Source organism: Heloderma suspectum, chromosome 6, assembly GCF_057233095.1.
Source record: "Heloderma suspectum isolate Gila_16-S chromosome 6, 16-S_ref, whole genome shotgun sequence".
NCBI classification, from domain to species: domain Eukaryota; kingdom Metazoa; phylum Chordata; class Lepidosauria; order Squamata; family Helodermatidae; genus Heloderma; species Heloderma suspectum.
The window spans coordinates 73,065,688-73,093,555 of record NC_139463.1 but is presented as its reverse complement, the minus strand read 5'-3'; the positions used below and the strand labels follow the sequence as shown (position 1 = coordinate 73,093,555).

Genomic DNA, 27,868 nt, shown 5'->3' with positions numbered 1-27,868 from the left:
GGACTAGGAGCTGGGAGATCCGGGTTCTAGTCCCCACTCGGCCATGGAAGCTCACTGGGTGACTTTGGGCCAGTCACAGATTCTCAGCCCAACCCACCTCACAGGGTTGTTGTGAGGATAAAATGGAGAGGAGGAGGATAATGTAAGCCGCCTTGGGTTCCTTGCAAGAGGAAAAAAGGCGGGGTATAAATGCAATAAATACATACATACATACATAAATTGCATACATCTGTATTGCAGTTATAGATATATATGTATGCATGCAGGCAACAAGAATATTAACCTTGTATAAAGAGGGAACAATAACGAAAAAGGTTAAAATTTAGGAGCTGAAATGTGTAAAATAAATCCACTGACAATCCATAGTACCCGTCTGACTGTCACCAACTTTGGATGCATTCTTCTGGAGGTACTGCCTTCCTAGCGATGATGCTATTTTGGGGTTCACTCTCCTGAAGGTGTTACCATTACCTCCCTTTTGGCTGGGACACATGCTGTTCAGTGTGACTTTCCTGTGATTAGTCCATCAGTACTGAAAGGCTAGCAGCATCTTCTTAATTGCTGCAAACGCCTATTGTGTTACTAAGTCATGATTCCTGGGGGGGGGGGGCAATCCTTTGGACCCAGATGCTTTACTTGTGCATTTTTTTCAACCCCAAACTTTCTAGAGATGTGACCAGAAAATTAGTACTGAAAAGTTAATACCCCATTATCTTAATTGCCAGAAAAAATAGCAACTTTGCAACATCAGTGAGCATAAAATGCTGGCAGTTGGAGGGGAGAGGGAATGGAATGGAGTTACTGGAACCTGAACCAGAGCATTCCACACTGCAACAGTTTGCTGCAGATCCCACTTATCATTCCCTCTTTTTCCAAAGTTCATAGGTGAGTATGGATCCATATGTAAGCAAAAGGCACATTCCATGCACAAGAGTGAGATGTCAGCTGACTTTGGGGAACTCCAGGGTTTGCAAAAGTATAAAAAGCTTGAGAAAAAAATGCTAAGGGGTGAAAATATTCCCTTAATACCCCTTTCTAAATACCTTTACGAAAAAAACAGCTTGGGCCGGAAACCAATGAGGACTGAGAACGCTCAGTGAACAAGGACTGCTGACTGTTGGGGGGAATGGAAATGGAGTATCTTGGATGAGAGCATGTCTGGCTGGTACCCTGAACAGGAGCAGTTCATGCGGCAACATTTTATTGTAGATTCCACATAACTGTTATTTCCTATGTAAAATATCACAGGACCCTAATTCCTTATGTCTGTCTGCCTGTCTTTCTTGTAACTTCTGCAGATGGAAGTGGGAGGGGGGGAAATAAACACTGAGATACACTAATGTGTGTATCTTAACTGAAGCTTTCCCAGAATGCAGCTGTTCAGTATAAATTTGTACCATGATGATGGAGATGATTAATATTTGTTATTAGTATTTGTTTGAGGTCCATTAGACCCTGATATTTTTGACATGCAGGATGTATTCCTCCATTCTCTTTCATTGCTGTCCAACAGATTCTATTGCCTGTTTAGTGAAGAAGAAGAAGAAAAACAATTCTCAAATGGGGAAAATGAGAAGGGGAGGGTTGCAACAACACACTACAGCTTACCAATTGGTAGGAGGACTCCGCTTCAGACCCCTGCTCTGCTCAATAAGACAATGTTTGGCCTAACCTCTAGCTCATGGGGTTGGACTGAGAACCAATGGAGACTAGTGGCTCCAGTTTTGGAGGGGTGGTGATTCCCAGCCAGAACTCTAAAGGAGCCATCCAAGGTGCTGAACCTATTTTGGGGATATGGTTCAGCACCTTGGATAGCACTTTTAGAGTCCTGGCTGGTTTTAACTAAAACTCAGAATGGAATCACCGCTCCTCCAAAACTGGAGCTATCGGCCTCCACTGCTGAGAACCTGAGGAGAAAACTGTCGAAATACTTTGCACACTGGTGTGATTCAAAGATCATGATCCTTTGCCCTTGCACATTCATGGGGGACTCTTAATTATGCACCTGGACCAGAGATTCAGGCCTCTCCTTAAATCTATGTGGAGAGATATTTGCAAAGAGGCAAATTGGCTCTAACGTAAACTGCCACAATCAGAAAAGAGCAACAGAGCAAACGTTGGATTTGCATAGAGCTCTCATGCTCATGCTTAAACAGCACAGCTACGTCTCTGGAAGCCAGAGAAAGTTGTAATGGCAATCCCCATGCAAAGAGGCTTTGTGCTCAACCATCCTTAGAAGCAGAGGAGCAAAGCCCACCGACATGGAGCTTTGCTACTATGCTCCATGCATCACCTTGTACAGCCTTCCCCAACCTGATGCCCTCTAGGTGCTTTGGAGTTCAACTCCCATCAGCCCCAGCCAGCATGGCCAGTGGTCAGGAAAGATGGGGCTTATAGTCCAAAATATCTGGAGGCCACCAGGTTGGGGAAGTCTGGGGTAGAGTTTGTTTCCAATTTGGCAGTAGTAAATGACGCGGTATATAGAATGGCTGGCAATGCATATGTGGCCTCTTCGTTGTTGTTGTTGTTCAGTTCAGTCGTGTCCGACTCTTCGTGACCCCATGGACCACAGCACGCCAGGCCTTCCTGTCCTCTGCTCTCTCCCGGAGAAGAGGACAAAAGAGGATACAGATTTTGGCATGAAATGTGCACGGACTAATTTATATTATAGATGCAAATTTAGAGATAGTTCCTATAATTAGGATAGAAATACAATACACCTCACCATAGTGGAAAGACATTTTCTCCCTCTCTCAAAATACTAGAACCCAGGATCATCCTATGAAGCTGATTGCTGGGAGATTCAGGACAGATAAAAGGAGGACTTCTTCACGCAGCGCAGAGTTAAACTATGGAATTCGCTACCACACAATGTAGTCATGGCTACCAATTTGGATGGCTTTAAAAGGAGATTAAACAAATTCCTGTAAGAGAAGGCTATGAATGGCTACTAGTCTTGATGGCTATGTGCTACCTCCAGTACCAGAGGCAGTGAGCCTATGGACACCAGTTGCTGGGGAGCATGGGTGGGAGGGTGCTGTTGTGCTCATGCCCTGCTTGTGGGTTCCTGGTCAACAGCTGGTTGGCCACTGTGTGAACAGAATGCTGGATTAGATGGACCCTTGGTCTGATCCAGCAGGGCTCTTCTGATGTTCTGATGTTCTTAACATGACCAGGTGACCTGATGCGCCTGCTCAGTTTGCTGTCCAGGTGTTGATGGGCAACTTCCAGGCCCTGCCTCTCCCCATCTTAATATGTTCCTTTATCTTTAAACCAGACTTAGACTGGACAGCCCTTCAAATAGAGGACACTTTAGAGAACTGTCCTCTCTAAAGTAGGACATATGGCTAGCCTAGTAGATGGCCAGCTATCCGCCTGATCTGGTCTGGTCTTGGAAGCTAAGCAGGGTCAGCCCTGGTTAGTACTTGGATGGGCAACCATCAGGCTTCCTGCACTGAGCAGGGGGTAGGACTCCATGGTCTTGTAGGCCTCTTCCAACCCTATGATTCTATAGAGATGTCCCAAGCCCTAAGACACAACCTGATGAAAAATCGCAGAGGCGCTACACTGCCAGGTAAACCCAGTTATTGGTTCCTTGGAGCCCAAGGCCTGGTCCCAGAACTTGTTTTTGCTGACAGGGTTTCTCTCCCAGATGTGTACAGTACTAATAAAGGTGGGTGTGCGTCTGAGCATGAACTGAGTTCCTTTCATTTCCAAATGATGCAGAGTGGATTTGGAACTAGGGTTTGGAGTCAGAGCTGTGGTTTGTACCCAGCCACCTGTCCAGGATCCTGTAGCCATGTTAGTGCTGTTGGCGGACCAGCATCAAGCTGTGCCTCATCGCAACATTCCCTACCATATTACTCATGGCCAAGTTGTCTTTTCGTGCCCATCTATAATAATAAAAAGGCTATAATAAATGAGGATGTGTGTCTGTCCGTCCCAGCCATAGTTCCAAGACCACGAAACCTAGACACCTGAAATTTGGTGTGCATACTACGGGGACCCTAGGGGTGTGCACCCTTGGGGTTATTTTGTTTTTAAAACACATTAATTCCTTTTAATTCCTTTCAGTGTGGCCATTGTGGCCATGTGCTACAAGCCTACAGTACATTTTCAGCCACTAGGGGCAGACTTCCCCAACCAGCACATAGCCTGGCTGTCCACAGTTTGAAACCAGGGGAGATAGGAGGCTGAGAGACACAGTTATAGGCCTGCCCCTCTCCCCTGCTGTGGGGCAGCCCCCTCAGGGGAACGGAGTAGAGAGACCCATCCTTTAAGCGGCTACAGGGGTGCACCATGGCAGGGGCCATGTCTAGGGGCACCAAGAGGCATGGCTTCACTCAGGCAGGGTGGCATAATCTGTCCAAGTCTGACCGCTGTTTATGTTTGCTTGCAGCCTTCACTGTATCACAAAAGGGCTTTTCCCACCCGTGCAAAGAAGGTATCTGTTTGCTAGTGACCAATACAAAGAGGAAATAAAGGTAGGTGAAGGGGGTGGGGATGCATTGGGTATGGATGTAGATAAATAAGCCCTTTTGTAGCCCATGGCCAACCCTTTTGTAGCCTATGGCCGAAAGCAGCAATTGCTTCATAAGAATCTTTTTTTCACAGCTGGGTGTGGCCAGCTTTGAAAACTAAACAGAAATACAGCAGGGACATTTCAGTGTAAAGAAAGGCGATATTGTGTGTTTGTATCAAATCCTCACAGGCATACAACCCTACCCAAGTTTGCCCAAAGGGGATTGTATTTCCTGCAGCTGTCTCTGTTCTCATTAGCTGTTACCAAAACAGAACACAAGATCTTCTTTTGTCCCACAGTGAGCCCACCTACTAGCTGGGAAAGTAGCATTTTTTGATGGGGTGGTGGGGAGAACATGGAATGCCTCTCATAAAGGCTAAGGACTTGCTATTGGTTGTCTGTGATAACAGCTCATCTCCCACAGAGTACACTGCTGTGATGTCACAGAATAGTCACAGATTAAAAGCCAAGGGGGAAGGCTCTATCATCAAATGCTGAAAAACAGTGCAGCTGCTTCAAATATATCAAAATCTGTGGGGAAAGGAGGACAAAGAGGAATGGGGAGGGGGTGATCCCTAAGGAAAGGCTGAGCTGTGCACTGAGGATGAAGAAAGAGCAGGAGAGGAGAAGGCAGCTGACATCTTGGTTAAAAATAATGAGTCAAACGTAGCTGTGGATTTCTAGTTAATCATTTAATGTAATGCCTTGTTGTTGTTCAGTCATTAAGTCATGTCCAACTCTTTGTGACCCCATGGACCATAGCATGCCAGGCCTTCCTGTCCTCCGCTCTCCCCGGAGTGTGCTCAAGTCCATATTCATTGCATCGGTGATGCTATCTAGCCATCTCATCCTCTGCCGTCCCCTTCTCCTTTTGCCTTCAGTCTTTCCCAGCATCAGGGTCTTTTCCAGAGACTTTTCTCTTCGCATTAGGTGGCCAAAATATTTGAGCTTCAGCTTCAGTATCTGTCCTTCCAATGAGCACTCAGGCTTGATTTCCTTTAGGATGGACTGATTTGACCTCCTTGCAGTCCAGGGGACTCGTAAGAGTCTTCTCCAGCACCGCAGTTTGAAAGCATCAATTCTTTGGCGCTCAGCCTTCCTTAAAGTCCAGCTCTCACAGCCATACGTTGCTACTGGGAAAACCATAGCTTTGATTATACGAATCTATGTCGGCAAGGTGATGTCTCTGCTTCTGACTATGCTGTCTAGGTTTGCCATAGCTTTCCTCCCAAGGAGCAAGCGTCTTTTAATTTCATGGCTACAGTCACTGTCAGCGGTGATCTTGGAGCCCAAGAAAATAAAATCTGTCACTGCTTCCATTTCTTCCCCTTCTATATGCCAGGAATGCGGCCAGATGCCATGATCTTAGTTTTTGTAATGTTGAGTTTCAAACCAGCTTTTGCACTCTCCACTTTCACCCTCAACAAAAGACTCTTTAGATCCTCTTCACTTTCTGCCATTAGGGTGGTATCGTCTGTGTATCTGAGGTTGTTGATGATTCTCCCGGCAATCTTAATTCCGACCTGTGATTCATCCAACCCGGCGTTTCTCATGATGTACTCTGCATATAAATTAAATAGGCAGGGCGACAATATGCAGCCTTGTCGTACTCCTTTCCCAATTTTGAACCAATCGGTTGTTCCATGTCCGGTTCTTACTGTTGCTTCTTGACCCTCGTACAGGTTTCTCAGGAGACAGGTAAGGTGGTCTGATACTCCCATCTCTTTAAGAATTTGCCACAGTTTGTTGCGATCCACACAATCAAAGGCTTTAGCGTAGTCAATGAAGCAGAAATAGATGTTTTTCTGGAATTCTCTTGCTTTCTCCATGATCCAGCGAATGTTGGCGATTTGATCTCTAGTTCCTCTGCCTCTTCGAAACCCAGCTTGGACTTCCGGCAGTTCTCAGTTCACATACTGCTGAAGCCTAGCTTGTAGGATTTTGAGCATAACCTTGCTGGCATGTGAAATGACCGCAATTGGACGGTAATTTGAACACTCTTCGGCATTGCCCTTCTTTGGAATTGGAATGTAAACTGACCTTTTCCAGTCTTGTGGCCACTGTTGAGTGTTCCAGATTCGTTGGCATATTGAGTGCAGCACTTTAACAGCATCATCTTTTAGTATTTTAAATAGCTCCGCTGGAATACTGTCATCTCCGCTAGCTTTGGTGTTAGTAATACTTCCTAAGGCCCACTTGACTTCACTCTCTAGGATGTCCGGCTCAAGTTCAGTGACCGCACTCTCCTGGCTACCAGGGACATTAAGATCTTTCCTGTATAGTTCTTCTGTGTATTCTTGCCACCTCTTCTTAATCTCATCTGCTTCTGTTAGGTCCCTGCCTTCTTTGTCCTTTACCATGCCCGTCTTTGCACAAAATGTTCCGTTGATATCTCCGATTTTCTTGAAAAGATCTCTAGTCTTTCCCATTCTATTGTTTTCCTCAGTTTCTTTGCATTGTTCATTTAAGAAGGCCTTCTTGTCTCTCCTTGCTATTCTCTGGAACTCTGCATTCAGTTGGATATCTCTTCCCCTTTCTCCCTTGCTTTTCGCTTCCCGTCTTTCCTCAGCTACTTGTAAAGCCTCATCAGACAGACACTTTGCTTTCTTGCATTTCTTTTTCTTTGGGATAGATTGAGTTGCTACCTCCGTCCATAGTTCCTCAGGCACTCTGTCTATCAGGTCTTATCCCTTAAATCTATTCCTCACCTCCACTGTATATTCATAAGGGATATGATTTAGGTCATACCTGAATGGTTTAGTGGTTTTCCCTACATTCTTCAATTTAAGCCAAAATTTTGCAATAAGAAGCTCATGATCTGAGCCACAGTCAGCTCCAGGTCTTGTTTTGACTGACTGTATAGAGCTTCTCCATCTTTGGCTGCAAAGGACATAATCAATCTGATTTCGATATTGACCATCTGGTGATGTCCATGTGTAGAGTCGCCTCTTGTGCTGTTGGAAAAGAGTGTTTGCTATGATCAGCGTGTTCGCTTGGCAAAACTCTATTAGCCTTTGTCCTGCTTCATTTTGTACACCAAGGCCACGCTTGCCTGTTATCCCGGTGATTTCTTGACTTCCTACTTTAGCATTCCAATCCCCTATGATGAAGAGGACATCTTTTTTTGGTGTTAGTTCTAGAAAGTGTTGTAGGTCTTCATAGAACCGATCAACCTCAGCTTCTTCGCCCTCAGTGGTTGGGGCATAGACTTGAATTACTGTGATGTTGAATGGTTTGCCTTGGATTCATACTGAGATCATTCTATCGTTTTTGAGATTGTACCCCAGTACTGCTTTTCCCACCCTTTTGTTGACTATGAGTGCTACTCCATTTCTTCTAAGGGATTCTTGCCCACAGTAGTAGATATAATGGTCACCTGAATTAAATTTGCCATTTTAGTTAGCTGATTCCCAAGATGTCGATGTTCAATCTTTCCATCTCATGTTTGACCACCTCCAGCTTCCCTTGATTCATTGATCTTACATTCCAGGTTCCTAAACAATATTGTTCTTTACACATCGGACTTTCTTTTCACCACGAGACATATCCACAGCTGAATGTCCCTTTGGCTTTGGCCCAGCTGCTTCACTCTTTCTGGCGCTACTTGGAAATTCCCTTTGCTCTTCCCCAGTAGTATATTGGACACCTTCCTGTCAGGAGCGCCCTTGCTGCCTCTTGCAGTCCCCACCAATAGCCAACTCAGGACACAGATGACGAGGATTCTTTCCGAGACTTTATTCCTTTATTACTTTATGACTCTTTCAGATACTAATCACTAGCAACAAAGCAAGGAACAGCACTGGGGAAAGATAGCAGAGTAGCCTAAGTTCCAGGTAAGGCAGTTGGTCCCTGTTTGAAGGAGAACCACGGAAAGACCCTGAACTTATGAGCTAGGGAGAGATCCTCCCTCTTTCCCTTGGGTCCTCAGGACGCGACCATTGTTTGCGTGCCAAAAGAGCGGTACACCTCCTTTCTGCGCCCTCCATCTGTCATCGCTGCCTGCGTCTGCGCCGAGCGTCCAGCAAGCCCCCCTCCAGCGCTCTCTCACTGCCAGGGTCGCTATCTATCCCAGGAATGCTGGCAGGAGGAATCTCTGCCAGCTGCTGTGCTTGTGAGAAATGAGCGAGCTCCTCTCCCATGGATTGCTGTTCCTCCTCAGAATCAGAACTGCTCTGGGGCTCTATTGGCTCGGTTTCCACCCTGACACTTCTGACCTGAGGGGCTCATCTTCCGGCGTCATATCTTTTAGCCTTGTGATACATTCCATGGGGTTTTCTTGGCAAGAATACTGGAGTGGGTTGCCATTTTCTTCTCCAGTGGACCACATTTTGTCAGAACTCTCCACCATGATCTGTCCGTCTTGGGTGGCCCTGCACGGCATAGCTTATGGCTTCACTGAGTTATGCAAGCCCCTTCGCCACAACAAGGCAGTGATCCATGAAGAGGAATGTAATGCCTGCCCTTCCCTTAAACCACATGGCAGAGTTTCTCAAGTTATGGTCCACAACAACCATGTCATGGCTGGTGGCTGCTTCATGCAACTACTTAGTGGGGAGGGAGAGGCAGTCTGTGTGCGCTCAGAGACACTATCACCAGTACCATGTGCATGGTCCTGGCTGATCTGGCATATAAATTAAGCCTTGCTAGAAGTGCTATCCATCAATGCCTGTGTAAAAGGCAGCTTGCTTAACAACACACCAAGCCCTTCTTCCTATAATTTTTTACAATTATTTATTGACAAAGAACATGAACAAACTTAATCTTTAAAAATAAAATATTTTTAAATGGTATTTTGAAACAGCAACTCTTTTGTTCCTTTGTCCATGTCTCTCTTTTTTCTTTTTCTCTTTTGGCCCTTTAAGTCTGGCTGTTGACATGCCTACCTCCCAAACCACATTCAAGTGATATACTTAAGTCTGGAGCTAGCTCTCTTTTGGGTCCATAGGAGAGATCAGCGAATGGTACTCTCAGGCCAAGTAAAGACCAAGAAAGGCAGCTAGCTCAGATCTACCAATCACTGGAGTCTCCTTCCCTGCCATGGAGAAACTGTGTGCCCACAACAGTAAACATACATGGCCGTGCAGAAAAACTTGCTGGGTCAAATCCTACTTATCCCTACTGCAAATATTAACCGGTGCCCAAACTATCTCAGAGCATTGGTTTACCTCCCAGGTTAAAAAGCTAGGGAGGAGAAGAGTTTCTCTCCAATCTGCCACATATTTATTATCCCTTCCAGCCACACCCCTTGTATATACACAGTTATAAAGGTCTTAAACTTGAATATAACAGGGCTGGGCCAAGATGTTTTGGTGCCTGAGATGGTTGATCCAGTGGAGGCTGGTGGCTCCGATGTCAGTGGGGTAGTGGATCCACTCTGAGTTTCAGTCAGAACCAGTCAGCACTGTAAAGGTAAAGACTACTGTAATGCGCTCTATGTGGGGTTACCCTTGAAGATGGTTCAGAAGCTGCAGCTGGTGCAGAACGCGGCCGCTCGCCTGATTAAAGGCAGCCGCCGGCATGATCACATCACTCCAGTGCTGAAGGAGTTGCACTGGTTACCATTTGTTTTCCAGGCCAGATTCAAGGTGTTGGTTTTGACCTTTAAAACCCTATGCAGTTCCAGCCCAGCCTATCTCAAGGAGTGCCTCCAGCAACACCAGACAGGCTGCTTAACAAGATCAGCCTCGGATGGCCTTCTCTCTGTCCCATCAGCCAGGACAGCTAGGCTGGTGAGGACGAGGGAAAGGGCCTTCTCTGTGGTGGCTTCCACTCTGTGGAACTCTCTCCCTAGGGAACTCCGCCATGCCTCCTCTTTAATGAGCTTCCGCCACGCACTGAAAACTTGGTTACTCAGGCCGGCATTTGGGGTGGGTTAAGGTATTTTTAAATACTATTTTAATGTATCATTTTACTGTTTGAAATTGTACCATTGTACATCGCCCAGAGTGGCCGGGTGACCGGCCAGATGGGCGATTAAGAAAATGAATGAATGAATGAATGAATGAATGAGCCATCCAAGGTGCTGAACCAATTTGGCTGTTTGGGTTCAGTACCTTGGATAGTGCCTTTAGAGTTCTGACTGAAACCTGGAGCAGATGCACTGCCCCGCTGACTTCAGAGCCACCAGCCTCCACTGGGTACATCTAAATGTCATACACACACACGGCAGAGCATAATTCATGAGGGAGTCTTCCTGCACAAGCCTCACTGAAATGAGCCACGCAAAAGCATGGTGTGGGGATGGACTGCCCCTTCCAAATGCATATGGCCTTCATTTCTTCATTGGAGTCCTTACCCTACTCAGTGGTATATGTCTGAAAAATTCAGCCCTTTGTCTTTGAAATGCTGCCCCTAATGCCAGAGGAGCACTCTGTACATGCTCAGACATTCACTTCATTTTTATTTCACATATACCAAAGCTGAGCTCTAGTGGTGAACACAGTTTCTGGGGAAGCACCCTAGCAAGCCATAGTTTAATGTATAAAAAAAGAAAAGACCATTGCAAGAGTTCAAGCCTGCCTGGAGACCTCCTTTGTGACCTACATACCGTTCCCCATTATTTCAGCTGTTTGCAAGTGAGCTCATTTGTTGGCTGGGAAGATATTCTGTATATGCCCAGAAGCACTCTATTACTTTATGTATTCCAGGGCTGAGCTCTCACATTCAAAACCAGGTGCTGCGGCTTGGCAGGCAAGCTTAATTCAAGCCTTGATGACTTATTTGAAGTCAGCTTGCTTCATACACACCAAATGGACTTTTAAGACATCATATTTCGGACTGTTTGTCATGAAAATAATCAAATGAACAAAAGGAGTTAGGATATGAGAAGGTAGGTGCCGACAGATATAATTACTTTCCATCTAAATCTGGGTTGGAGACCCTGTGGCCTTCCAGATATGGTTGGACTACAACCCCCATCATTCCTGACCACTGGCCATGTTGGCTGGGGCAGATGGGCATTGGAGTCCAACAACAGGATGGACCCAGGATCTGCCTTCCGCAAAAGGAAGGGCTCTACTCGTGGACGTTTCCTCCACCCAATTTTTGAGGTTCCCCCCTCCCCCCTCCACAGCATCCATCCAGCAGGGTTTCCTGATTCTGTGCATCATTTTCACGGGGACGGAGGGGCTGCTGTGGGAAGGAGGGGATGAGGAAGTCCACCTCCACCAGCACAGTTGATCCAGTGTAAATCTGGATCCATCCCAACTTCTGGAGGGCACAGGTTCCTCCTCACTCCTGATCATGTAAAAATAATCTTTTTATATCATTATATCTGGATGAAACAGTTGGCTTTGCCGCTACTCATGCAACAAACTAGCTCTGTTGAACATCCACGTAGCCTTCCCCAACCTGGACTGCACACATGTGCATTGGACTGCAACTCCAACACATCTGGACTCCAACACTGCAACTCCAACACATTGACCATGCTGGCTGGGGATTATGGGAGTTGCAGTCCAACACATCTAGAGGATGCCAGGTTGGGGAGGCTGATCTATGTAGTATGTGATTTAGGGCCAAAGCAGATGTTATGTGGGGAAATCCATGACTTCTTCTAAAAAGGCCAGGGCCCCAATTTGGATAAGGATTGCAGCACAGGGGAGAGGGGGGTTCACCCTTTCCTCTTGCACCATAGTCTAATCCAAATTCTGCCACCACCCCACTCTTCTAGAACTGCTATTAGCCACAGAGGGAAAACCATATAGGCACCCATATTTTGCCTGTATGTTTTCCAGTGGAGGCTGGTGGCTGTGATGGCAGTGGGGCGGTGAATCTGCTCCGGGTTTCAGTCAGAACCAGTCAGGGTTTGCACCTTGGCTAGCTCCTTTAGAGCTCTGATTGGTTCTGACTGAAACCTGGAGTGGATTCACCACCACCCTGCCATCGCAGCCACCAGCCTCCACTGATGGCCCCACCCCCATGGCTAATAGCACCTGAGGAAAGAGTTTTTGGGGGCTGGGTGGCAGGGCAGCTCCCCCTGTCTTGAGTTCCAGTGAACATGTCTGATAAGGTGAATGGTGCTGTGTTTTTTTTAAATGGCTGAGGTTGGCAACCCAATCTGTATGGGACACCAGTCGGGACAAAATTCTGTAGTGGGTGATTCTTGCCAGACAGAAAGACAAACTGCTGCAAAGTTGCACAAAACTGGTGTGCAAAGTTCAACAAAATGGTAGGTTTTTACGAGGGCAAAATGAGCTTGATGGATGAGTTATTAATACAATTCTTCACAGTTAAAGTTCATTTGCCTTGCCAGGCAGAGTTGGCAGGAACTAGCTTGGAGGCAATGGGACTGAATGTGGGAAAAGGACAACCTTGGATTCAAGGTGTGGAGCAAGCAATCCTTTTAGACCCCCCCCCGCCCCCGATTTAATGGGCCAAAGTTACTATGGTCAGGACTGAAATGAATGTTTACCACCATTTGGGTGATGTTTTGGGCATGGAACCTTGGACTTGAGCATCAGGATGGGGAGTAAAATGAAATAATTAGTGTTTATTTCCTTGAAAGGCAATTTTAGGGATGGGGGGGTCAAACATATACATGCACAACACAGAGGATTCTTTGAATCTTTTCAAACCTTTTTAACACCATCCCTGCCTGCTACCTGACATGCCACTCGATGGAGATTCAAAAGAAGTGTCCAAAGTAGCCCAAGAAGCTATGGATGGGATAGGGAATAAGAAGCCCCTCGTCTCCATGTGCTGAAAGGGCCCCGTTGGATCATGACAATAGGATTGCAGACTTCCAAATGACCAAAAGGTCCTCCAGGGATGGGCAACCTGTAGCTCTCCAGATGTTTTGGCCTACAATTCCCATCAGCTCTAGCCAGCATAGCCAGTGGTGAAGTATGATGGGAGCTGAAAGCCAAAACATCCAAAATGCCATGAGTTGCCCACTCCTGCTTCAGTCCAATTCCTCCTGATAAGGTAGGATCATCCAGCTGCCACCAACCCCACCACCACCACCTTCATTCCCCTCAAGAATGACCCACGCAATCTGGACCACACTGTGCCACAGGCAGAGACAAGGTGTGGCCATAAAAACAAATGACTCTTGAGGACTCAAGCTAGTGAGCCATGCTACACCTTAAAAGGGAAGGGAATCTTTCGCTTTCGGGGTTTACTTGGAGCTGGAGAGAAACGTCTTCTGATCCCCAAATAGAGCAATCAGTTGGATCCTGAGGGTGAACAAAACCCATCCCAAGGGAGATATTATTGCGGTCGCTTGCTCCTCCACACCAGACGACATCCTGCTCCCTTTGTGGTAGACCCTAATGCTGCACACGAAGGGGAGAGGTGGGGAAACTGAAGGTCACAGATGTGTGGAAGGGAAAGGGACCAGTTTTGCAGTCAAAGTAGATGGAATCTGAACATGGTAGCCATTTGTGAATCGCCAAAGAAGAGGAAAGGCATCACCAAAAAAAGGGAGGACAATAGAGAACCCTGATTTGCATAAAATGAGCATATGCTAATTGAAATGTATAGACATAAATTTAGAAATTATTATACTATTTCTATTTAAATACGGTACTTCTCACCATGGTGCGGAAGACTGAACCAGTGACCTGTGTGCCCTGCTCAGTCTGCTGTCAGGGTGCTGCTAACGGGCAACGTCAAGGCCCGGCACTTCCTCCTGATGGTTCTTTATCTTTATACCAGACTTGGGCTGAACAGCCCTTCAAACAGAGAACACCTTCAAAACAGGGCAGGCTTCTGGCACACCTTGACATAGAGGAATGTCCTCTGTAAAAGAGGGCATATAGCTACCCTCATTCTGAATAAAGGGACATTTTTCATGTGGGGCTTATTATATTATTGTTGTTGTTGTTGTTGTTGTTGTTATTATTTCTTACATTTATATCCCACCCTTTTTCCTCCTTAAGGAACCCAAGGTGGTGTACATAATCCTCCTCTCCATTTTAGCCTCACAACAAGAACCCTGTGAGGTAGGTGAGGCTGAGAGTCTGTGACTGGCCCAAAGTCACCCACTGAGCTTCCATGGCCGAGTGGGGACTAGAACCCGGATTGCCTGACCCCCAGTCCAACACTCTATCCACCTCACCACATATTGACATGCTATGCGTCATTTTGTAGCTGGACACATGCTACGTGGTGTGTATATACACACCTTGGTTAATCCCTTTCGCTGCCTGAGGTGAAGGACGAGGTGGCACTGCCTCCCTCCCCCTCCCCCACAGCCAGGCTGGCAGCTGAATCTTCCTTCAACACTGGCAATGGGACAGGGTGTCCCACTGCCCCTGAGGGCAGCAGTCAGACCACATGGCACACACAGCCCCACATGAAAAATAGCACCTTGCTCCCCCCACCCCTGGAATATCCATTGCCTGACATGGCTGCCTAACTCAGCCCAATGACAGGAATGCCCTGGGGCACATGATAGCTTCTGAGCAAGGGCATGCGCCCCATTACACACCCTTTTATTCAGGTGCAGGGCTGCACCGTTTGGGACCCGCCGCCTTGAAAACACAGCCCTCTGGCTTTCTATGGTGGTGTGGCCCACAAGGAGCTCAATGCACCTATTTTCACTACATGCCCAGGACTGCAAAAACAGGGGGTTAACTGCATACCTGGCAGGCCACAATGCATGGCTGTGCGGGGCTGTGTTTGGCTGGGTGAGTCACTGTTGTGTGGGCGCACCAGAGAATCTGCTTCTGTACTCACAGTCACTAACTAAAACAAGAATCCCCAGCTTTAGAGGTAAGCATTGTACTCAAGGGGTGGTGGCAGCAGGGCTGTTTCCAGGTTTGAAACACACACACACACAGAGATGTTTTGGCAAGGTGTCCCCTGCCTAGCTATGGGCTTACCTGGCAGCAGCCACTTGACCTGGGAATAGGTCCACCATTTAAATCTCCCACAGTGCCCCAGAGCAATGCTATGTTGGGTGCTCTGAGGCACTGTGGGAAAATTTCAGTGGCAGGCAGCTGCACCTGAGGGAACGGGTGAGCAGGAGAGGGTCAAGGCATCTGTCTGTCAATGCCGATAGGGCCAAGGCAGACTGGTTTCAGTGGGCCAGGCCAGAGCACTTCCCAGAAACTGCCTAAGACTGCCAAGTGCAGACACCGGCTCTGGATGCCAAAGATATCCACTCTCTACTTACCCTGATTACGAGGATGACAGGGTTGCTAACAGGAATCCAGGGGCAACTGATCTGCATTAAACAATTCTGAATGTGTGTTCCCTCTGCCACACATTCTGGTGTACACCTGGCTTTTCCTTTCTCCACTGCTGATTACCCAGCAAGCTTGTGTTTCATGACAATATCACCAGCTTTATTCCTTAAATTAAAAAAAAAGAAGAAAAGGGCAGTAACAATAATAATAATAATAATAAAGTTCATCCTTTTTCTGAACCTTCTCTTTTTCATGTGAAAATCAGGACCTGGTCCTGGAGCCCCAGACGGCCCCTCGTTAACTTCATTTGCAAATGTACTGAAAAATCGATGCCTGGTCAGCTTCTCCAGATCAGAGAAACGTCCTCGAGTAGTGAGGGCATATGAAGGGCATCTCTCCTTCACATGCCCCTCATTTTTCTTCCCGCTCTCCATCGGCAAAAAAATGAGGGTTTTCCGACAATGTAGCCCTTACTTTCTTCTTTTCCTTGAAACGCCCTGAATTGGAGACTTTGACATGTTTCCCCTTGGTGCTCTTGTCCACGATCTTTTCTAGCCGAGCATTGAATTCTTGCTCACTGCTGCCGCTTCTGCTCCCATCTGCTGGCATACCCTCTTGCTGGTTCTCATTGTTGGCAACAGCATAGATATCGGGGCTTTCGTACAAAACCTTAGGGGTGGATTTTTTCTTCCGGAGAAAGGTCAACTTCCACCAGCTATAATTATTTTCTGCCATGGTGGCCGACAGAATGAACTCGTCACCTTTGGGGAGGGGAAAAAATTGATGTTATTATTGGGTAGGTTTCAGAGAAAACCACCTTGGAGGTCTTGGCTTTCAAACTCCTACCTAGCATCCGAAATTTGATTTCCAGGACCTCACGACTACATTTCCCCATGTCATTGGTGCTGACGTGCACCATGACCACCAACTCCACCCCAGCACTATCTATCAAGCCATCCAGACAACATGTGATATCAGCAACCTTTGCACCAGGCAGGCAATTTACATGTGGTCCACACGCCCATCACAAACCCAGCTGACAATGCCTCTAATGACCCTGTCAACAATCACTTCCCCACCTCTTTTTTTCCCCTACTGGGGAAAAGATACACAGCACATATCGTTATCATGTATCACGTGTCAGCTGTGAGCCAGAAAGACCTTAGTTCAGGGGTGGGCCACATGAGGCCGCCTTCTGGCCTCTCATGCGGACCCCACCATCCGTGCTGCCACCCCCATGATGTGGAAATTTGGTGGTAGCCAAAAAATGAGTGATTAAACACCAACTTTCAGCAGCAAACCACGATGGAGACTTAAAAGGGACACATTTAGCCTCTGTCATTGTTTGCTACCAAAATTCAGCAGCAAACCACCAATGTTTTTGCTGAGGCACTGCCGAATTTTGGCCATGTGCCAGCTACAGTAGGTGTGCAGCCTGCAGGGGAATCTGGGGGGGGGGTGGAAAGTAGCCCCTCGACCCCCCAAAGTTGCCCACCCCTGCCTTAAGCGAAGCTCATCTCATTCATGTCTTTTTTAGGTGGTCTGAGGTAAGCTGTTTTCTCTCCACCTCAGCCCTCTCCCCCATTTGTAATATGGGATAACCATACTGGCCCACCTCACAGGATTGTTGTAAGGATTGTCTGGCACACTTTGAAAACTTGAAATGCCCTAATGCTGGATTAAGGGTAGAGGGAAGGAAGCCTATTGTGGTGCCTGGTGACTGGAGAACATACCCCATTTCTGGGCACTGTATTCTGTGGCTGCTCGGCACCAGCAACATATTTTCTGTGGTCATTTGGCTGGGCCTAAAGTGTGTGTTTGGTTGGGTGGCAGAAAGGAAAGGACAATACAAGAGTTGGCCGCAGATCACATCACCTTGCCTCAACAGACAGGCCAGCCGAGCCCCACAAATCACTGCAGGTTGTCTTGGTTCTAAGCTAGATTCTGTCTTGGATTCAAGCGGCTTCTGTCAGGATCTCAAAGAGTATTTGCTGAAGGCGGCATGTGTCGCCTTTAATCTGTTTGTAAGCAAAGCTGTGTTCGAATCAGGAACTAAAAGGGTAGCAAGCACGTGAGGGGGAAAGGTTTGCGAAAGTGTGTGTGTGTCTCCTGTAGCGTGGCCAGGTGTCCTGTTTTACAGTCCTCTATTTGAAGGGTTACCAGAGAACTGTCCTGTGTTTGAGGGGCTGTCCAATTCAATTCCAGTTTAAAGATAAAGGATCTTATGGATTGTCACCCATCAACGGTGAGCACCTGAACAGGAGACTGAACAGGCAGGCACAGCGGTCACCTGGTCACAGTCTTCCAAGAAGCTACCAGTAGGCCTCTGAAGGTTGTCCATAAAAGGTCTTGGCAGAGGTCTTTGGGGTTGGACTCGATGGTCTTATAGGCCCCTTCCAACCCTACTATGACTATTCTATGATTCCACGCCATGGTGAAATGTATTGTATTTCTGCTTAAATCACAGTAAGTATTTCTAAATGTGCACCTATACACAGAAATCAATGTATGCCAATGTTATGCAAATCAGTGCCTTCTTTTATTCTCTTTTTTGGTGATGCATTTCCTCTTTTTTGGCCACTCGTGTGTGTGTGTGTGTGTGTGTGAGTGTATCCCATCATACCAATGTGCCAGTGTGTCCAATGTCCAATCCAGGGTTTGTTAAGAAATAATTCCAGAATAAACTGAAGACCTTTTACGGGCAACCTTCAGAGGCCTCCTGGTAGCTTCTTGGTTTCCCTCTAGAGTGGCCGTGTGTGTGTCCTGAACAAATTCAGAAGAGGAGAAGCCCAGGCTAGGAGTTCCTGCCCTCAGCTCCTGAAGGGACCATCAGCCAGCCTGAGAGAACTGTCTTCTGGTGTGTGTTTGGGTTTTTAATTTTTGTGGTAACATTTGCTTGTTTGTTTCTGTATTTAAAAAGTGTAAACCACCTTGGGAGCCTTGTCAAAAAGGCAGTAGAGAAATGTATATTTTATTATTATTATTATTATTATTATTATTATTATTATTAATTTCGAGCCATCCTCCATTTGAAGCGCTGTTTGGGTGTAATCAGGACTGCTAGTTCCTGATGCATGCGCAGCCAGCCATGCCAGGGCCGGCTGCATGCACACCCACACCGGCTGTGCTGGCCGCCAGTGGTAGGGCACCGTTGGATCCTACCCATTGAACCCAAGGCAGGGAAAGCAGGCAGCAGAGGCCTTGAAGTGCCCCTCAACAGTGAGCACCTGGACAGTAGACCCGGTCATGGCCTTCCATGCTATAGGGAGATATATTGTATTTCTATTTAATTGACAGGAATTATTTCCACATTTGTATCTATAAATATAAATTAGCATATGCAGATGTTATGCAGATCAACACCCTTGTTTGCCTTCTAATTTTGGTCACGTGTTTCCTCTTTTTTTATGAAGCATAAGTGACCACCCTAGGTTTAAGCCCTTCAGATGGGGTTGCTATGGGAAGGGAGGATTGAGTAGACAGGATATCTGATAGGTAAACTCCTCAAGCATCCCTTTGAGACTTTTCCCATCTGGAGAAGAAGATGCCACAACTTCCCTCAGCTGCTTACTTTGTCACTGCACAGCTTGCCTCCTGTTCCTGCAAGTAGGCAGAACCTGCTTTACAGGAAAAGGTTCTATGCAATCATTGGACATCAGGCCCAGTGTTTTTCAGGGGAAATCCTGTGATCTACTGGAAGCTTATCAGGGGTTCCTCAATGAGAAGATCAGCAATGGTGGACAAGCTCACCTGAAAGAACAGCTTGCCATCCACTATTACATTTGCCCTGCAATGTGCAGACATATGGGAGTGCGGGTGTATTCCAGGGTGCACTCTCAGTTCACATGAAGCAATGGTGGGACCCTGGCCAATGCCCTAGAATGTCCCTAAGGGTGCAATCCTATGCATGTTTAGACAGAAAAAAGTCTTACAACTCCCAGCATGCCCCAGCCAGCCTACAGGGAGTCTACAAAGCTGCCAAGTGTAGGACAACAGAGTTTAGCTTTTTAGCACATCACTGCCTTAGGTTGCAACCCTATGCATGTTTAGACAGAAAAAAGTCCTACAGCGCCCAGCATGCCCCAGCCAATTGGCTGGGGCATGCTGGGAGTTGTAGGACTTTTTTCTGTATAAACGTGCATAGGGTTGCGCCCTTAGAATCCTCTGTGGCGCATAAAGCTTCCATGTCAAAGATACACCTGTTCCTTGGCAGACATTTCCACGTGGAAAAGGTTCCCCGAAGCTAGAAAGTTGAACACTACTGATGTAGCCCAAACACCTGATACCTAAAGCTTCTGTGATGGATGAGTGATAGGCCCCTGCTTGAAAGTGGAAGCCCTCCAAGGAGGAAGAACATTTTCCCTCCCCATCCCTTTTTCCTTTTGTGTGGTGTCTTTTTCGAATGTAAACCTGCATGCGGGGACTGTCTTGGTTTTATTGATTGTATGTAAGCTGTTCCAGGATACTTTTTGGCTGAGGAGAGGGATAAAAACACTTTAAATAAATTAAACAGTATTCTAAAGCCTTTTTTAGGTATGGAAATAAAGCACGGGCTTCTTGAATAATCTCCACTAGATTACCTAATGCTGCTGCCATTTTTCATATGAACTCATTCTACCTTGAAGGCAGCCTGGGCTTACTTAGTCAACCCTGATTTTGGGGGGATGCTGATGGACATCCCATTTCAGCATGACTGACCTCCATTATATATCCACAAGCAAGTTTCTTTAGCCCATGATGGCCTCCTCATATGTAAACAGGGTGGCCATGTGTCTTCCTTTACAGAGGATAGTCCTCTATTTGTAGGGCTGTCCCACCCAGTTATAGGGCCCTTGGAGCTGCCTATCAGAGTGAACACCTGGACTCACCAAGCACACAGCTCACCTGGTCACAGTCTTCTCCATTTCCTATGGTGACATGTATTTCTATTTAAATTCTAGTAATCATTTTGAAATCTGCATCTATACATATACATTAGCATACGGAAATTTGTGTCCTCTTTTTTGGTGATGCATTTTCTCTTTTTGGGAAATGTGTACGTGGCCACCTTATATATCAACACACACACTGACCCACCCTGCTGGAAGAGTCCCGCCCAGCTCTCAACACAATGGGAACAGTTTCTGCCTTCCCCAGGCAATAGCAAGTGCCACCAATGTCCATATGTTCCACTAAGCCCTGTTGGCGTACATGGTCTTCCTTGGCCACATCAGCTTTACCGTATGGAAGTTGTCTGGGAAACGCTTCCCTGTTGAAATGCCAATCTGGCAGGTCGTCATGCCAACGTGATTTCAGGGTTATATCCCTGATGATAAACTGGAGTTAATGGCAGGGTGACTTTGAGGTGGAGAAAGGGGTTAAATTAAGCATCCCTCTCCATCCTCTCTACCCTACCAGAAATGGCTTTCGAGAAGAGGTGGGTGGAACATGAAGAGGGGTGCACTTCTTGCTCCTACGCACACACCAGCATCTGTCTTTTGGCACATCTAAATTACAAATTTAAACTTTGTTTGAAACTTGTTTGAAATGGGTTTAACTGTCATGGCTCTCTGCCCTTGTCCCACAGAACTATACAAACGGTAGTTTTATACATACGCCATGAATTCATAGATTCCCTTTGGCAGAAACTTAATTTCTAGGAGTCCTTGGTTGGGAACTTAGGGTTGTGCCCTTAAACAGGTTTGAAACTGGTTTAAATGTTCAGTATAGACCAACCTTCCCTCAAGCTGGTACCCTCCAGATGTTTTGGACTACAGCTCCCAGCATTCCTGACCATTGACCATGCTGGCTGGGGCTGATGGGAGCTGAAGTCCAAAATATTGGGGGGGGCAGAAGGTTGGGGATGGCTGGGCATAGACATACCCATTTTATCTCTCTCCTTCTCTTCCTCCCTCTCCCTCATCCTTACCCCGAGTAAAGACAGACAGACAGACAGATAGATTGATTGCATTCATATCCCACCTTTTTTCCTCTTGTAAGGAACCCAGGGCGGCTTACATTATCCTCCTCCTCTCCATTTTATCCTCACAACAACAACCCTGTGAGGTAGGCTGGGCTGAGAGTCTGTGACGGGCCCAAAGTCACCCAGTGAGCTTCCATGGCCGAGTGGGGACTAGAACCCAGATCTCCCAGCTCCCAGTCCAGTCGCAAGAAAGCAGCTTCTTCTTTGCTTATAGGCTCCTGTGCTAGAATGGTGTAGGCCCTACACCAGCCTTCCCCAACTGGGGCCTCTCTAGATATGTTGGACTACACCTCCCACCATCCCCAGACAGTGGTTGTGGGTTATGGGAACTGTAGTCTAACATATCTGGAGAGCCCTCAGTTGGGGAAAGCTGTCCTATACTATAGGTGAAAGAGCACTTGAGTAAAAAAAAAAAAAAATAACACAGAACTCTGTGTGTGTGTGTGGGTGTGTGTGTGTGGGGGGGGGGGGTTGTCCTAGCTGTTTTTTCAAAGCCACAAATTGGTACAGACATTTGGGGCAGGGGATGAGTAACTGAGGTGCTCAATGCCATTGTTATGACAAGTAATATCTCATAGAGACAGTCACACAGTCATTGCAATAGCAATGGGTCCACTAACTGTGGAGAAAACAGTGTTTTCCCCAGCACAAAAGATTGCAATTTGAATGGTCAGGAAATGCAACGTGTCTGCCGCAAAAGCACTATCCTGAGGGAAGACATTTGGATCCTGTGCAAGAAAGGTGTAGCAAATGTGCTTTTTAGGACTGGCTCCAGATTTATGCTAGATCAACTGTACTGGTGGCAGTGGACTTCCCCACCGCCCTTCCTCTTCCCCATGGCAGCCTCCCCCCTCCGCCCCCTCAAAATGCTATACAGAGAGTCAGGAGACCTTGCTAATGGGCTGTGCTGTGATGTGTGGGGGTGGGGGTGGGGATCCCCCCAAATAAGGCCTTTCTTGTGGAAAGTCCCTTCCTCTTCAGGCAGATCCTGGCTCCACCCTCCTGCAAACAAACAAAACGCTCCATCTTAAAAATGTAACGTGGGAATTGGCCCTAAAAGCCTTTCCACATGCTGTTTTGGTTTCAGACATTTTAAGCATACATGAAAGCATAACATGTGAACAAGCGGGGGGAAACTTGTATATGAAAACACGTGTATTATACACATACGTATTAAAGAGTCAAGGTCAGCACTCCCTATCAAGTGTACTTTCAAAAGTAAAACCAGGTTTGCCACTGCAGTATGTGGAAAAACTCCATTAGTAGATGAGTTGTCCATCACATGTTTTTGTTCTCCCATCATATGTGAAAAGCAAGTTACAGATTGTCCGTATCTCATTCTATCCCCACAACAACCTTGCAATGTAGACTAGGCTGAGAGACTGCATCTTGTCCAAGGCTGCTCAGTGAACTTCGGAAGCAAGCAAGGATGGGAGCCTGCATCTCCCAGATCCAAACTCAGCCCACTGTGGTACACTGCTTTTGGGCCTTCCATCTGTTGTGGCGATCAATTAAACATTTGTGGAGGCACTGAGGCACAACGTTCCAGGCAGTGGCTCAGGTTTCCCTCCCTTGCCTCCCCCCTCAACAATGCCATTACCAACATACCTGGTTCCCTCGGACTTCTAAACTTCGTCCCTCACCAGATAGTATGTTCAGTTGTTATGCGCAAAGGCCAATATGAAGAAGAGACAGGATGGGACCTTACAGTGAGGTAGATCTCTGTGGCAAAACTAGCAGGTATGGCTCCTGCGAGCAGTAGAAAAGTGGTTCTCACATCTCAGGTGTGCTGAGGTGCCACATACCTGTTCGTGCTGCGCCTTTTCTCTCTCTCTCTCTCTCTCTCTCCCTCCCTCCCTCTCTCTCTCTCTGTATGTCAAGGTTAACCAGAGACTGAGCCACTCCTGCTTAAAGTAAACAGGAGCTAACAGAGGCTGAGCTGGGAGAAATCTGAATATTCATGATGGGGGAAATCTAAGCCAAAACATTTTGCTGCCTAAGAGCAGTTCCACTTGATGTCACCTGGGGAGAAGAGGGGAGCACCTGAGCATTTAGATTCATAGGGGTTAAATTCCAGAACAGCAATAACGTTCCAGCTGGGGTTAAATTCCCGTTAGCCTGTTGCAGGAAAAAGGGGTGGGGGAAAGGATAAGTCTTCTCGCACATTCCCGTTAGCCTGTTGCAGGAAAAAGGGGTGGGGGAAAGGATAAGTCTTCTCACACTTCGGAGATTAGTTTATTGGGTCAAGGTCTTTCACAGATACACCCCACTTCCTCAGAGGCATGATGTTGACTGAGAAAGCCACAGGCAATAGATAGATATAATATGCATACAGAGGCTGAGATACGCTGGAACGCAAACCAAGGTGAAACTTAAGACGTTGGGATTGCAAAGATCACATCCTGATAACTGGGGTGTAAAACAGGGATCCACCATAATCTAAGCGTAGGCTGGAGCATCAAGGTGTAAACACCAAATGGGGGACAATGAGTATCCATCCTTATTCATGACACAGGGTCAAATTTAATAAGGCTGTTTCACCTATGCATGTTCATCACTTGAAATCTTGTCTCTGGATTACTGGCAACCAACACGGAAAATCATTGCATTTGAGATGGCATTGAACACTATGAAAATTCAGTCTGTGGGGTCTAACCTGTGCTGGCTCATTCAGACATGCGTGCTCACCACCTGATGCTGCAGTCGTCAAGTGATGAACATGCACATGTGAACCAGTGCTTAGCAAAACCCAGTTTTGTGACTTCTTATTCCAACTGCCTGTTATTTATTATTAATCACTTCCTTTATCTCCTCCCTAATTCTCCCAAGGAGCTCAGGTCAGGCTGGCATGCATGTGATGATCTTTTTCTTTTTTAATCCTCATAACAACCCTGAAAAATAGATTAAGCAAGAAGCTTGCTATTTGCCAAACAGTCCAATCCTACACATTTTTATTAGTAAGTGCCACTGAGTTCATTGGGACTCAAGCCAACATAAATGTGCTACAAGGCTGCAATCCTAAACTCGCTCGCTTTGGATCATGATGCCAGCCTAGGTTACTTTGCGAGACTTGAATTTTTAGTCCCCCAGTCAATCCTAAGCACATACCTCTTTCAGCTCAAGGGCCAAATTCAATTTTGAAGAAGTTTGGGGGGTGGGAAGGGGGGGTGTGCATTTCAGTGGTGAAATGCAAAGGGAATGTGGCCCAAAAAACACAAAATACCAGCATGTTGTAGCTTAAAGCTCTTACTGACAGTAGTTAAGCCTTAGGAGAAGCGCATATATAAATTTGCCATTATAACAAAATAAAAGGGCAGGGGAAATTGCAAACAATAACTCCAATAGCAAGAACATAAGAAAAACAAGAATAAAAGCATATCCAGTCACAATCACTCTTCACAACACCATTGATTGGTGTTGTGGCATTTCAGCCTTTTAGAAGGGGGCGGGGACTGCACAAACAGCTGAAACCACCAAAATATTGGTGGTTGGGGAAAAGGGTGCATGGTCATCTGAGGACCCTAGGAGGGCCGCATTTTGCCCTTGGGCTGGAGGTTTCCTAACCCTGCTCTAAACCTGAGGGCTGATTCACACGAATGCACTGCTCCATGCCTTAAAACCTGATGATGCACAGCCCAGTGTGTGAACGGCCTCTGTTTAAAACTGCCGCCTCCTTTGATAATGACAAACAAAATCTTTGTCAATGGTGCTTGACCTTGGATGACTATTCACACAGGTCAACTCCCTGCTGGGTCGGTGCTATGGAAACAGAGCAAAAAACATGTACGTGTGAATTCGCCTGGAGCATAGTGACCTTAAAGACAGAATATCCGGGGATATGCATGATGTTGAGTGACACAACAGTGTCCGCTGTCACAGGCATTTTGCTCCTCATTTTAATACCAGATTTGTTTCCATCTCTTTCCTTGAAGAGAGACCAACCTAATTTGCCTGCGTCTATGGCTGCAGGGCATTGTGGCCGGTGGGTGACAGCATCTATAACATCAGAGAGATGTTTATTTTTTTTGTACTTTGCTTCTCAAACTACACCTCTCTGCCTCCAGGCTTTTAAGAGGGGGTCAGAAGCCCTCTTGCAGGCACATCTGACTGCCACATTCCTAATTCATCCTGCTGGGCAGGGCAAGCTGGCAATTTTTGTAGCTGGGCAACAGACTGCCTATTCCCATGTTTGCATAACTGGAACAATCCTTAGAGCTTTTCTACACGAGGCTGTTAATCAGCTGTTATTCCGCTGTATCTACTTTCAGTTGCATGGCAGAATTGAGATCCGAGCTCTACACAAAGAGAGTTTCCTTTCCTGCTTTTCCACTACATAACCTCTAGGTGGCACTGTGGTATAGCAGAAAAGTGCAAATATACAAGAGAAAAACGCGCTTTCTTTTACTTTCACAATCAAATGCCACATTTTCCCTGCTCTAAAAAAAAAAAAAAATTGCCGAAAGCACAGGTTAGACACAGAAGCAAAACTGGAGGGTCGTGATGTTGTCTAAAGAACCCGTAAACTACCATGAGTAGGGAATGACAAGCGCACAATAAATGCCACATGTATAAAAGTCCCTAATTATCTATGGTTTATACAGTGCCTTCAGTATACATGGTCCTTGAAACAGTATCATGAGCACAAAAACAAAAAGACAGACCCTTCCTACCCTTGTCTCCAAAATGCTTATGATCTACATTTGATGAAGACAACCACTCTCCCTGCTTGTCTTCCCAGGACACAAAGAGAACAAGGATCATCTTGTCTGGCCTGGGGCTCACCTTGGCAGGCCTTTGAAAAACATCCATGGAATTTCTAATAAGCAGATGGGTGGGCACTCCCATGCCTGGAGCCACCCTTCCCCAAGAATAGCAGAAGCAGAATAAATTATGCAAAACCATGAAGATATGCAATATCAGTCTACTTTATGCAGACTCCCAAATCCAGCTTTTCTGGTCACAGAATTTGGGTTCCCTTGGCATGGGGTTTCAGTTTAATTCCAGCATCACAGAATATTTACAGCTCTGGATAGACCTCAACCCATCCATTGGTGGTGGAAAAGGTGTTGCTTACTTCACACCTCCTTCGGACTAAGTCAGTGCTCTCCTCTCCCCACATGGCTTGAGAATAATTTGAACCAAGGTGCTACAGAAGACTTCCAAATGCCCAGGACTGATCAGACAGTGTTTTGGACATTTTGGCCCAATGTTGTATTATTTTTCCTCCACAATATAAACCAGAGGAATCCACAACTTTCTCCTGTACAGTGAAGGAGGACCCCCAGCCAACCACATAGATCTGAAGGAGTGGAAGGGAGAAAATGCTCAGCTCAGAGGGCACGATGACTTACAGGAAGGCTTGATTCCTTTCCTAGCATCTGATAAAGCAAAGGCAGTGGTGGATAGGGAGCCAGTGTTGTGTACTGAGTGTCAGACTAGGATAGACAGAGCTGTGTTCAAATCCCCATTCATGAAGCCCACTGGATGACCTTGGGCCAGTCACTAACTCTCGGCCTAGCCTACTTATATTGTTGTCGTGAAGTTAAAGGCAGTGGGAGGAGAGAAGAGAACCGTATAAGCCACCTGGAGATGAGCTCCTTGAAGGAAAGGTAGAATATGCATGTAATAAGTACATAAAATAGCCCTCAAGCCTCCGCTTTCATGGGTTTGGTCCTGACTGGCAGATATTCTTAGACTAAGTTCCCATGAGCGGGAATTGGGGTGAGACATTTTCCATCATCCATCTCTCTGCTGCTCTGACTTTGCCACTAAAGAGTTAAGGTCTCCAGCTCCCATTTGCCAGGTTGGACTATTGTCCTTTTAAATCTATACTTTCCTTTCAGAGGATTAGTCAAACTAGACTCTGGCTCAGCCACTTGCCAGACCGGTTCCTCTCCCCTCTTTCTTTCTTTCTTTCTTTCTTTCTTTTTCTTTCAGACCGGTTCCTCTCCCCTCTTTCTTTCTTTCTTTCTTTCTTTCTTTCTTTCTTTCTTTCTTTCTTTCTTGTGACCTAGTCTTTTTTGGGAAGGGTGGGGGTGGGGGTGGGGACAGCCAATTCCCTTTTCTTCTAAGCACATACCTCCATTTCAGCATAGGGAAAATTCAATTTTGTTTCTAGATCTGCCTTCCCCAACTTAGTGCCCACCAGATGCTTTGGACTTCAACTCCCAGCATCCCCATCATCAGCAATGGTCAGAAATACTGGGAGTTGTAGTCCAAAACATTGGGAGGGCCCAGGCCCCAGAGAAGTCA

At 46.5% G+C, this 27,868-nt stretch overlaps 1 protein-coding gene across 1 annotated transcript; it reads right to left on the bottom strand.

Moving 5' to 3' along the window:
- Window positions 1-12,994: 12,994 nt before the first annotated feature.
- On the bottom strand, window positions 12,995-23,491 carry PRR15L (proline rich 15 like). The gene is made up of 2 exons (XM_084804879.1): window positions 23,422-23,491; window positions 12,995-16,415 (listed from the first exon to the last, which is right to left on the bottom strand). The coding sequence occupies exon 2, from the start codon at window positions 16,387-16,389 to the stop codon at window positions 16,066-16,068; it is 324 nt and encodes a 107-aa protein (XP_084661005.1). The 5' UTR covers window positions 16,390-16,415; window positions 23,422-23,491; the 3' UTR covers window positions 12,995-16,065.
- Window positions 23,492-27,868: the final 4,377 nt, after the last annotated feature.